Raw genomic sequence first — 13646 nt, forward strand, 5'->3', positions numbered from 1 at the left:
TGGTATGCCCATACAATGGAATATTATTCAGCAATGAAAAGGAATGGGGTACTGACACATGCTACAACATGGCCAAACCTTGAAAACACCATGCTAAGCGAAAGAAGCCAGATACAAAAGACCACATACTGTATGGTCTATTTATATGATATCCAGGATAGGCAAATCCAGAGACAGAAAGTAGATGAGTGGTGGCCAGGGGCTGGGGAAAATGGGGAGGTTGGGGAGGCGGTGATAATTTAGGGGTACAGAGTTTCTTTTGGGGGTAATGAAAATCTTCTAAAATTGACTGTGGTAATGGATACACAATTCTGTGAATACACTAGAAATCACTGAATCGTACATTTTAAATGGGTGAATTGTATGGTATGAGAATTATGTCTCAATAAGATTGTTAAAAAAAAAAGGATAAGAAAATAATACCCCACAATCACAAGTTAGTGACCTGTTTGTGAGAGTGACTATCGTGTGAGTCTATCAGTCTGTGACATCCACAGTTAATGTGTCCTTGAGGCAATTTGTCCTGAGTGGCCAGAGAGGAAGTGCCCCAAAACAGAGCTCAGGAAGGTGTCCCCAGGATAAAGGATAGCTTTTCTTTCACTGACCACAGTTTTAACGATAATATTTTAAAACGTTCAGATATCAGCAGGCACTCATGGGTGACCTGGTTTATAAAATAATGGACGTTGACAACAATTTAGACTTTGGTTGCATCAGCTATCAGAACTGGGGTGAGACAGCGTCACGCTCAGGGAGCTTAGGGTTCATCAGTGTGCGTGTCCTCGAACAGGTCACCGAATCTTCTGGGCTCAGAGGGAGACTTTTCAAATTTTTCAAATAAAACTTTTCTAATTTATGGAGGTTACAGGTCCTTCAAATGAACAACAAAACTGCCTTGCATTAACTGGTACACATAGTGATGCACATAAGGCAAACAGCTATAAAGGAATATTTTACTAGTGCGTACCCAGGAGTCAGGTTAAATGAAATAAGAAAAAAAATAGTACTGTGTAAAGTTAGGATAGTAAATTTAGAAATAGTAGTTGTTTGGGGATTATAATTTTGTTTCCACTAATTTCACTTTGTTCCCTTTCCAGGTCTACAAGAACAAATGTGATTCATCTTCTACCCAGAGGTGGCCAGCCTCACTTTCTGATAAGAGGCAAGAGCTACAGAGACCTTGGGCTGCCACCCTGGCTTCCTACATTTAGCTCTGTAAGTAACTGAATCTCTGCGCCTTGGTTTCCATATTTGTAACAAAGGAATAATATCACCTATTGGACAGGTTTTTGTGGGGATTGAATGAGATGTAAACTGTGGAGAAAGTGCCTGACACACAGAGGCTCGGGGCAAAGCTGGCACAGGTTGTGGTGAAGGACAGGGGGTCATCAAGCTCCCTGCAAAGAAAGACTCGTGACGCTGAGGGAAGATGTCACAGAATCCTAAAGGGGCTACAGCTAAGGGAAGGACATCGCCAAGCCCAGCAGGTGCTGAAAATCAGGGAGGATCTTTGCAAGATTCCTCGTTAGAACACCAAGAAGTTGTGTGGTTGCCCTTAGCATTAAGGACAGACAGTACCCTTATTCCCAAACATGAAACTTAGAATTATTGTCTGTTGAGGGCAAAGCTAACAAATTGGGTCAAAATAGAAGAGAAACAATCCCCACTCAACTGCTCAGATTGCAGCACAAATAGGGTCTCAGGATCAATAAGCTAGGCTGTGAAATGACCAGCTGTGGGAGGAGGGGAGGGTCAGAGGGAGAAGCCCACCAAGACGGCTGTGAGGTCTAGGTGAGCAGAAGGAAACCCTGAGTTCTGCCAGGACAGGGCTGGCTCTCTGGTGGTACGTGAACAGCCCACCTTGTGAGCAACTGGAAGAAAGACCACAAGGCCCATGCAGAGAACACCTTACACTTCCGGCTCCCCACACACTTGTTGAATTAAAGGGAACTGTTCTGGGTGGGTACCGCCTCCCTGGATGGCAAAGGGGATGGGCCCCAGGTGTAGACGGGAAGGACACCACACTCACAGCACAGAGGTTGCTCCCTTGCCCCTCATTCCCTCTGCAACATTCTAGTAATACTTCTGGCTTCACTGCTATTGTTCTGTGGGTTTTTTTAGATTTTTTTTTTTAATTTTTCCTTTTTCTCCCCAAAGCCCCCTGGTATATAGTTGTGTATTTTCAGTTGTGGGTCCTTCTAGTTGTGGCATGTGGGACGCTGCCTCAGCGTGGCTGGATGAGCAGTGCCATGTCCGCGCCCAGGATCTGAACCCGAGAAACCCTGGGCCGCCGAAGCAGAGCACGTGAACTTAACCACTCGGTCACGGGCCAGCCCCACTGCTGTTGTTTTTTATTTTTGTAAACAAAACTGTAAAAATCAACAAACCACCTCAAAATCAAATACATGTGATTTACACCGATTCCTATACTGAAAAAACAAATAATGTAGAACAAATAAGAGGAAAACTCTGGTCAAGCTCTAAACTCACCCATGGCTGGTGGCTGAGTTTCACGTCTCCAGAAGGGAGACCATTTTCTCCATTCTCTGCAGTCCAGCCTCAGGACTGCCTGGAGTTCAGAGAAGCCCAGGAGGTGCTGCCACCTGCAGGCAAAACAAGAAAAAGTACAAGCTATGGCCCAAATCACTCACCTGAAGCCGGGAGCCTGGGCCTGTCATCAGGCAGCTGGAAGACCTCAGTCCCGTTCTGGTGCGAGAGCCAGGAGAACTCACTCAGTTCTGTGCTTGGGATCCTACCACAGAGCTGCAGCAGACGTAGTCAGCAAAAATTCTAAACTATCAAGGGCTCAAGCATTTCTTAACAACAACAGCAAACTCTTACACAGGGCTCACCATGTGCCAGACACTGCTCTAAATGATTTACATTTACTAACTCATTAGTCCTCACAAAAACAGGTGACTATTTTAGAAGGTCTCTGCCAATTTGCCTGATTATTGAGTTAGGCTGAATAATTAAAATGAAGAACTTGACAATATTTGATTTCAAAGAGGGGTAAGATATGAAAACTCCATGAGAGATTCTGAGCATCCTGCAGACCATTCATTCCCCAGATATTTATAAGTGCCCGTTAGGCACCAGACGCTCTAAGACCTGGGAAGAGAGGCGTGAACCCAAAAGACAAAGCCCCTGTTCTCGTGGAGCTTCCGTTCTGTTGGAGGGAGGTGATAATGGAAGAGGTGATAAATGCTGTGCAGAAGAAAAAGCAGGGTGAAGGGGACAGGGAGTGACGACAATGCTATTAATATTCATTCTTTCTTTCTTTCCCAAGTACTTACTAAGCATCTACCACAAGCCAGGCCCTGTGCAAAACGGGCAAAAATAGACATGGTCCCTGCCCATATGGAATACTTACATAGGAGAAGCATATATTAATCAAATGGTCACCTGAATAAATGCAAAGATGTTAACCTGTGGTAAGTATGATAGCAGAATGGCACAGGTCTCTGACCTTGTCTGGAGCCTCAGGAAGGACTGGGATGAAGCATGGGGAGGAAGAGCATCCTTGGTAAAAAGCACACCACGTGCACAGGCTGGATTGTGGACAGCAAGCCAGAGGTGGAATGGGGAGAAAGGAGGCAGGGGGAGGTGGAGAACAGGAGTGAGCAGCCCTTTCATGTCACTCCCAGCCACAAGAGGTCTTTATCCTCTGAGAACTAGAGCATCACACAGGGTCTTAGGCAAAGGAGTAATGTGGTTGGATGTGTGTCAGTGTGTGTGTGTTTTTTTTAAGGCAACCTTTTTTTTTTTTGGTGAGCAAGATTGGCCCTGAGCTAACATCTGTTGCCAATCTTCTTTTTTTTTTTTCCTCCCCAAAGCCCCAGTACATAGTTGTATATCCTAGTTGTAAGCCATTCTAGTTCTTCTATGTGGGATGCTGCCACAGCATGGCTTGATGAACAGTGAGGAGGTCCACACCCAGGATCTGAACTAGAGCATGCGAACTTAACCACTTGGCCGCAGGGCTGGCCCCGGATGCGTGTGTTTTGAAAAGATTACACTATGTGGCAGGCTGAATAATGGCCCTGACAAAGATGTTGATGTCTGAGTTCCCAGAAGCTGTGAATATGTTCCCTTACATGGAAGGGATATTGTCGATGTGATTAAGTTAAGAACCTTGGGATGGGGAGAGTATCCTGGATTATCCAGGTGGGCCCAATGTAATCACAAGGGTCCTGATAAGAGGGAGGCAGAGGGAGATCTGACTACAGAAGAGGAGTGTCAGACGGATGCAGCATGAGAAACACTTGTTGGTTTTAAAGATGGAGGAAAGGGCCGTGTGCCAAGAAATGCAGGAAGCCTCTAGAAGCTGGAAAAAGCAATGAAATGATTTTCTTCCAGAGCCTCCAGAAGAACACAGACTTGCTGAAATCTTGATTTTAGGACTTCTGACCTTCAGAACTGTAAAATAATAAATTTGTGTTGTTTCAAGCCACTAATTTTGTGGTGATTGGTTACAGCAGTAATAGGCGACTAATACACACTGGCTTCTGTGGAAAAACAGACTAGAGGTAAGGGGAAGGGTCGGCAGGGACCAGCTGGAGGTCACCATGTTACCCAGGCAAGAGATGTGAGAGCTTGAACCACAATGGTGGCAGTGGGGGTGGAGAGGAGTTGAAGGACCCCACGAGGGGAGGAGTCGGCCAGTCAAATGTCTTGCTGCAACCTGGTGGATATTGCTGGAATGCCACAGCAGGACTCTCTCAGGCTCAGGACCTGGCTAGCTCACCCTGGGCAGAGCCCAGCATCCTTTGCAGGAGAAGTAAGCTCACACCAGGGCTGTAAGACCACTCCCAGAGAGAGACACCATTTACTCACTTACCAGGGACCTGCCAACCCCATTCACACAAAGGAGCCCAGGGTTTCCAGGAACAAGCTCTAAGAAGTAACATCCTGGGAATTTATATTAGGCAAAAGGTAGCAATTATTTTTTCCAAGCATTAGGCCTTGCAGTGAACATTTTTTTCTTCCTAAAAGAGAGATTTTGTAATGCTGGAAAGGAGGCATCCAAATTTAAATCTGCACATCTCCAGCCTAGGTGATGCAGAACCACGATTATATACAACATGAAATCTCATGGTCACTAGAATACTGCAGAAATTAAAGAAAGAGAACAAATGAGAAACTAGGAGACCCTCTCTTAGCATCTACTCTATTTCTATTTAATGATTCAGATCTACTGAAAAAGTGGGATCTTAATTTGGTCCTGCCTAATAGGGCTGTTGAGAAGAAAAGGCAACAAAAATTATTTCAAAGAATTTTAGATATATTGACCCTATTTTACTCCAAAAGTATAACTATACACCCACCAAGACCAAATACCTTGGAGTGTACTGAGGGGTGACAGGGAATTATAAAGGGCACCATCCCCCATGGCTTTGCAGCGGGCCACCGGGACCTAACTGGATTCTAGGAGCATGTAAGGAGCTGCAGATGCAAAATACCAGGCAGCCCTGTTACGGCTGGAACAGGTTAATTAAAAAATAGACATATGTATGTATTGTTTTTCTGGTGACAAAAGTGACATATGTTTATTATTAGAGAACACAAAAATCTCCTGTAGTCCCAACCATCCAGAGATAACTTATTTGGAAATACTTTCTTCTAATCTTTTTTCCAATAACTTCAGTATATAGAGTGTATAAATATGTAGCTATATAGATATATATACTTTCTTCTTAACTTTATTTCTTGTGTATATTTTCCTTTTGCAACCAGTTTTGTTTTATTTAATAGTATATAATTTTTCCATGTCATTAAATATACTTTTTAAATAGTTGGCAGTATTCCATCATAGGAAGGTATCAAAATCACTGAACCAATCCCTTATTGCTGGAAAACTGAGTGGTTTCTAACTTTCTGATAACAGAAGTCACACTGGGAGGAACAACCCCATAAAGAACACCCCCATTTAACATCTGTGTCTAAAGCTTGATTATTCCTTAGGGTCACGTTTCGCACATTTCAGTCATTCATACATCACCATTACTAATTCACCGTTATTAAATACATCCGTATTTACCATGTCTCTGTAAATCAACTCATTTTTGTCCTTAAATAAATGTATTTTAAAAACCAACCTTACTCACTATCGCAAATGGGAAACTAGCATCCTATGTGCTCAATGAAAGCAACAGTAAAAATAAACACAATGGAAAACAAAACAGCATAGCGAAAATATAGGTTAGATACTGCTGCCCCTTTGCTTATTGTTTTATATCAAAAAGGAGATTAGAAAAGCTTAGAGAAATGTTCAAGACATACTAGCACCACGCTAAGATTTTTCTTCTTCCCACGATCAAAAGATGGACAAGGAATTGAGCAGGGCAATAACTTTCTCACTGCGTGAGTCAGTGTCAGACGATGCTGCAAATGTGCTTCACCTAGAATTACCCTGTGCCACCTGTAATAACCTCACGTGGGAAACACATCTTAGGATATAGTCCTGAAAGTAGAATTATTGGGATAAAAGTTTTGGACACTTTAAGAAGATTTTGCTAAACACCATCCAAGTTAGTTTTACCATAGTTTTACTACGAGAGTGCCCACTGTACTTCACCCTCAATACTGAGAGTTATAAACTAAAATGTTAAGCTTTTTAGTGTAAACTATTCAGCAGCTGAATTTCCAAAGCTATTTTCATACTCCTGCCAGTCTCTGACCCTGGGGCAAGGCCATTACATGAACCTTCAGCTAGTGGTAAGTTTAAACAAAGTGATATTGCGCTTGGTTTAACCAAGCTAAAGTAAACTCAGCAAAACATGAGGAAGTGACTTTAGCATTTGCAAATATTTCAGAATGTTTCTTTGCCAGCAAAGGTCAAATGAGGATCAGAATAGCATGGATTCCAAAGTACGCTTTTGAGAAATAAGAGACCCAGAGAAGCACTACTCATGAGACACAACTCACTATAAATTTTCAGCAAATCAATGAAAACTAAAAGAAACACACGGTGAAGACTTCCTATCCTGGCGTGATAGGCAATTGCACAAATAGGCTACAGATCAATGCAACTGTTAAGAAAATATTTCTAAAATAGAAAAAGGAAAGTGTATTTTGAAGCAAGCATGGAAAGTTAATAATAGGAAGCTTCCAGATTATTTCAATAATTCCTGGGCAGACACTCATTAGCGTGTGGGCCTGTGGGGGAAAAGTGGGGAAGGAGAAGAGAATTAAAAACATGCTAAAAAGTTTCTTATGTTTGGAAGGAGCTTAGAGATTCTGATTAATTTTTGACATTTATAGGGAAATAGTTTATCTACACTTAAGAACTTAATGAAGGCTCCTAGTAAGATACAGAATTCCAAGTCACTAAATAAAAAGAAGGTAGGAATGGGGACAAAGACACTTTGATGAATCCAGAAGAAGTCACAAGAAAAAAAAAAGGAAGAACTCATGATAACTATATGACAAAACAAGATGTCAGAAATAAGGTCACAGGGCCAGCCCAGTGGCACAGCGGTTAAGTTCGCACAGTCTACTTTGGCGGCCCGGGGTTCACCAGTTTGGATCCCAGGTGTGGACAAGGCACCACCTGTCAAGCCATGCTGTGGCAGGCATCCCACATATAAAGAGGAGGAAGATGGGCATGAATGTTAGCTCAGGGACAGTGTTCCTCAGCAAAAAGAGGAGAATTGGTGGCACATGTTAGCTTAGGGCTAATCTTCCTCAAAAAAAAAAAAAGAAAAGAAATAAGGTCACGCTTATCAGTGATGAAAATAAATATGAATGAATTAAATTCCACTACTAAAAAACCAATACTTTCAACCTAAATACCCATTAATGGAAAATGGATAAATAAATTATGATATTCCATTTTAATGGATATGTGTGTGTGTGTGTATGTGTGTATACCACAGAAAGAGGCCCATAACTTATATAGTTTAGAAACTTGTAGAAAAATGTATAAGCAGAGAAAAGGGTCCAGAAAAATACACAAATTTGGTAACTGTGGCTGCCTATAAATAATGGGATGGCAGGAGACAGGAGTGGACTTTCCTATCTCACTTTATGAGTGTCTATATTAGTTGAATCTATTACAAATAGGATGTAACCATAGAAACAAGAAGAAATGAAATAATAAGTATAAGGACAGAATCAATGAAATAGAGGATATACAGGAAAAAAAATAAAGGAGGTTAATAAAATCCAAAGTATTTCTTTGAAAATAGACAAGCCTCTAGGAAAACTTACCAAGAATAACTGACAGAAGATAGAAAAAAAGAAAGACTACAGAAAAAGAGAGGAAATTACAAATACAGCAGACATTTAAAAACTTATAAAAGAATAATATAAGTAACTATATGACAAAACATTTTGAAAACGAATAAATTTCTAGAAAAATTGCCAAAATTAGCATAAAAATGATAGAAAATGTGAACAGCCATTTAAGAAATTGAAATGATTTTAAAAATCTCTTCCCCATAAAGGCTTGGGCCCAGAAGATTTACAAGTGTATTCTACAAACTTCCAAGGAACAAATGATCTCTATCTTAAATGCATTGCTTCAGAAAACAGAAAAAAGAAGAAACACTGCCAACTTAAGGTTACTATAATTTTGAAATCTGGAATATGGACTGTTGAAAAAAGAAAAATGCAGGCCAGGTCTACTTATAAATATGGATGCTAAACATCTAAATAAAATATTATCTAATCAAATCCAAAAGCATATTAAGAATATATCATGATAAAATAATAAACAGTTCAAAGTCAGAAAAGCTTTCAATGTTATTCACTACATTAATGGGTTGTGGATGAGGTTACTACTGCTCACCATCTCTCTGTCCTCCACTTCCTCCTAGGAACACCATTATACTTCCCAACCACCTTACAACCAGGTGGGACCATGTGACTAGTCCTTGCCAAAGGAATGTGAGTAGAAGTGATATATGTCATCTCTGGACAACATAAAGGACCCACTGATCCTTTATGCCTAGATGGGAAAGCAACTGCCTAGAAAGAGCCTGGCTTTCTGACAACTAAGTGAAGAAGAACCCACTACCTTGCCAGCACCCTTGGACTGTGTCAGGGGCGATAAATAGCTTTATTGCTTTAAGCCACTGAAGTGTTGGAGTAGTTACAATAGCTAACATTATATACCCTAATAACACATGGAAATAGGAGTGAGGAGGGAACCACATCATCATCTCACTAGATGGAGAAAGAGCTTTTGACAAAGTTCAGTACTAATTGGTGATTTTTAAAAAAACTCTTAGAAAAGGAGGATTATGAGAACAAGCCTCTGTCCTTCTCATCACCTGTTTTTCTTCATAGCTTGATTATTCATTGGTTTAGCCACCACATGTGATACATTTCATTATTAATTTTTTCATTAGAAAGTAATGCATGAGATTTTATTTATTTTCCTTGGTATCTCAGATCCCAAGGAGAGGGACCTCCTTTACTTGTTAAAGATGATCATCCACAAACCTATAGCTGACATCACATTTAATAGAGAAACTATATTTCCTTTAATGAATGGAAGAAGACAAAGATGCCTGCCATCACCACCACCATGTAATAGAATTGTAGAGGCAGTAGCCTCTATGAGGCGATAATAAAAAGGAAGAAAAGTATAAAATTGGAAGGAAAGAGATAAAAGTTGTCAGTGTCTGCAACTGGTATAGTTATTTACATAGAACTCACAAGAGAATCCACAGAAAAACCATTGGAATGAATAGGAGTTCAGAAAGATAGCTGGATACGAGGCCAACCTAAAAGCAATTGATTGCATTTCTCCACACCACTAGCAACCAACTCCCCCACCCAAAAAAAATGAGAGAGAGAAAATACGTAACAGTATTACAGGCAATAACGTAACAAAATAAAATACCACTTATAATAGCAATATTACTGAATCTAGGGGTTATCTTAATAAAGAATGCATAAGAGCCTTGCGGAGAAAATTTCAAAATTCTATTAAAGTACATAAAAGAAAGCATGAACAAATGGAGAGATAGACCATATTCACGGGTGAGATGACTTGACATTGAAAAGTATCAATTGTTCCCAGATCGATCTATGATTTCAACTAAATTCCAATAAAAATTTCAGGAGGACTTTTTGTGAACCTTCCAAACAGATTTTAAAATGTTTATGGAAGAACAAGTCCATGACAACCTAAGAAAAGTTTGAAAAAGAAAAGCAAAAAGGTAGGTACTAAGACATATTACAAAGCCATAGTAATAAAGACAAAATCCAATTGGATTAAAGATGTAAATGCAGAAGAGGAAACAATAAAGTTAGTAGGAGAAAACATAGAAAAAAATTTTTATGATCTTCAGGTAGGCAAGGATTTCTTAAGACACAAGTAACACAAACTAAAAGGAGAAAAATTATGGATACGACTACATAAAGTTAAAAAATTTATGTTAAAAAACAGTAGACTATAGACCTAAATGTAAGAGTTAAAACTTTCAGGCTCTTAGCTGAAAACACAGTAGTAACTCTTCATGACCTTGGGTTAAGCAATGATTTCTTAGATATGACACCAAAATCACAAGAAATAAAAGAGAAGATTGATCAGCGGGATCTCAACAAACCTGAAATTTTTTTGCTTCAAAGAACACCACCAAAAAAGTGAAAAGACAACTCACAGAATGGGAGAAACTATTGGCAACTCATATATCTCATAAAGGACATATATCCAGAATATATAAAGAACTCTTACAACTCAATAATGAAAGACAAATAATCCAATTTAAAAAGTAGATCTGAATAGACATTTCTCCAAAGAAGATATACAAATGGTTAATAGGTGCATGAAAAGATCCTCAACATTGTTAATCATCAGGGAAAACCACAATGAGCTACAACTTCACACCTGCTAGGATGGCTATAATCAAAAAGACAGACAGACAACAACTGTTGGTGAGGATGTGGAGAAACTGGAACCCTCATGCACTCCTCGTAGGATTATAAAATGTTTTGGAAAACAGTCTGGAAGTTCCTCAAAAGTTTAAACATAGAGATACTATCTGATCCAGCAATTCAATTCCACTTCTAGGTATATACCCAAGAGAAATGAAAATATATGTTCACACAAAAATGTAGACATGCATGTTCACAGAAACATTATTCATAATAGCCAAAAAGTAGAAACAACCTAAATGCCTATCAACTGATGAATGGATAAACAAAATGCAGTACATCCATATGACAGAATATTATTGGGCCATAAAAAGGAACAAACTACTGAACGTGCTATAACGTGGATAAACCTCCAGAATGTTATGCTAAGTGAAAGAAGCCAGTCACAACAAACCACAGATTGCATAATCTCATTCACATGCAATGTCCAGAAAAAGGCAAGTATAGAGAGACAGAAAGTAAAATTAGTGCTTGCCTATGGCTGGGGAGGGGCATATTAAGGATATTGGAGAGTGACTGCTAATGGAATAATAAAAATGTTCTAAAATTAGATTATGGTGACAGTTATACACTCTGTAAATACTCTACAAATCACTGAATTTTCTACTTTAAACAGGTGAATTTTATGGTATGTAAATTATGTCTCAATAAAGCTGTTAATAATAAAAAGGAGACCGTAAATGAGGTTAACAGATGGGTGACAAGACTAGGGAAAGAGTTACAATATCTACCTTTGACAAAGGATTAACATCGTAATATGGAAGGATATCAATAAATAAGGAACAAAATGCAAACCAGATAGAAAAATATCAGAAACTCAAAGAAAAGAAGGGCAAATGAAACAGACAGGCACTTCACAAATGGCAAAACAATAAGATGAGATGCTCAATTAAAACAGAACTGGAGTACTGCTTTAACCTACCAGTTTGACGAAAAACAGTAAATTAGATAATAGTAAGTGTTGACAGATGTTGAAAAAGGCACTTCATGCACTCCTGGTGGGAGGAAACTGATGCAGCCATTCTGCAGCACAAGGTAGCATTTTTAGCAAGAGACATCATGCAAGTTTCCTAGAACCAGCAATCTCATATCTATCTGTCATCTATCTCAGAGAAACTCTAGCACAAGACCACATGGAGACAGCACCGTTTGTAGAAAGAAGGAGTTGGAGGCCACCCACCCAATGTCTAGTCCCAGGAGATTGGTTAAATACTTGTAGGATACGCTTTTGAAAGAAAACTATGCAACAGCCAGGAGTAATGAACTAGACTCACCTACAGCAACATGGTCTGATTCAAAAACATAATGCTGAGGGGAGAAAAAGAAACAGCATGAGATTTACAGCACAATGGTATTTATTTAAGTAAGTGCAACAAAAGCAAAACATGACCTATCTTTTAAAGACACATATTTTCTAAGAAGATATAATGAAAGGTAGTTTGGAAAAACAAACAAATATACCAGCGCTGCTGCTTAAGTCTGGGCCGGGTGGGGCGGGAGGTGTTGAGAGAGAAATGGAGGATAAAAGGAGGAAATAATAAAATAAAACAGAACGAAAGAGAAACTTTAAATGGACCAAGGATTATAGTGTGCCACGAACTGTGGAGTATGAGCAATTCAATTCTGTAGGCCTGAGATCCTAAGAAAAATAAAGTCCCATGCATTACTTTCCTAGCAAAAAATGTAATAAAGTGCATCACATGCTGGTGGCTAAAACAACGAATGATAAAGCTAAGGAGAAAAGAAGGTAGTGGGGAAGACAGTGGCTCGCTTGGTCTTTAGCTGAGTCATTCAGTTTTCAGCAACATGGAAGCAAGAACCTGGGGTGGTGAAAATGCGGTGGATGGGGGCTACCACACCACCCCTCCCCGCCACCCGCAGACAGAAGATGAGAGGAAAGGGAGAGAACCACCTAGTACAGTTTAAATTCAGGTAACAGGAGGTAGAGAGAGAAGAGAGGGACATTAGGGAATGCAGAAGAAAAAGAATAGCTCATTGAAGGTAAGTGACAAAATCAAAGAATCTGATTTTCCGGCTCATGATAAAGGCAGTATTTTCTAAGAGCAGGGGCCGGCCCCATGGCCGATAGGTTAAGTTTGAGCACTCCACTTTGGCGGCCCAGGGTTTCCGGGTTCCTATCCTGGGAGTGGACATGGCACCGCTCATCAAGCCATGCCGAGGCAGTGTCCCACATGGCACAACCAGAAGGACCTACAACTGGAACATACAACTATGTATTGGGGGGTTTGGGGGAGAAAGAAAAAAAAAGACTGGCACCAGATGTTAGCTCAGGTGGCAATCTTAAAAATAAAATAAAATAAAAGCAATGAATACTCCACATGGGGGGGGAACCCCATGTTTTAAAAATTAGGACCTTGGGCCATCTTTTGTCAAATTCAGACCTCTATTTTCAAAGTTAAGATCATTCAACTTTTGTTTTAGTAATGGGCCTTATGAACAGATCCATGTGACTAGGCTGAATTTATTTTTATTGAGACAAAAATTGGGTAAAAGGCGGGTGCAGGCTATGAAAACTGCCATCACTCAAACGTCCTAAGTCAAGTGCCAGCAGATTCAGCCACTTTACTTTCCAACACTCAGTGTCTTCTCCCATGTATGCTTGTCTCACACAACTGGCCCTGTGGGCAACGTGCATATCCATTTTCTCTTGCCAGGGCATGGGAAACACCCCAAGGACAGAGGCTGTCTCCACAGCCTTTAGGTGGAGTCCAATTCTCGCTACAACGAATGAGCTGGGC

The 13646-nt window shown here is 40.1% G+C and overlaps 1 protein-coding gene across 10 annotated transcripts in view; it reads right to left on the reverse strand.

Annotated features, from left to right (window-relative positions):
• The window catches only part of LOC103563240 (5E5 antigen-like), a 61242-nt gene that overhangs the window by 45509 nt on the left and 2087 nt on the right, over positions 1 to 13646 (reverse strand). For 9 of the 10 annotated variants that reach the window (XR_011525611.1, XR_011525609.1, XR_011525610.1 and 6 more), the window contains exon 2: positions 2491 to 2603. The exons of the other annotated variant lie outside the window; for it this stretch is intronic. Coding sequence is in view for 6 of the 9 variants with exons in the window: in XM_070571110.1 (XP_070427211.1) it covers positions 2491 to 2603 (113 nt within the window). In the remaining 3 variants the exon portion in view is untranslated. The remainder of the gene's footprint in view (positions 1 to 2490; positions 2604 to 13646) is intronic. 10 annotated transcript variants of the gene reach the window in all.

Source organism: Equus przewalskii, chromosome 13, assembly GCF_037783145.1.
Source record: "Equus przewalskii isolate Varuska chromosome 13, EquPr2, whole genome shotgun sequence".
In the NCBI taxonomy this organism is placed as follows: domain Eukaryota; kingdom Metazoa; phylum Chordata; class Mammalia; order Perissodactyla; family Equidae; genus Equus; species Equus przewalskii.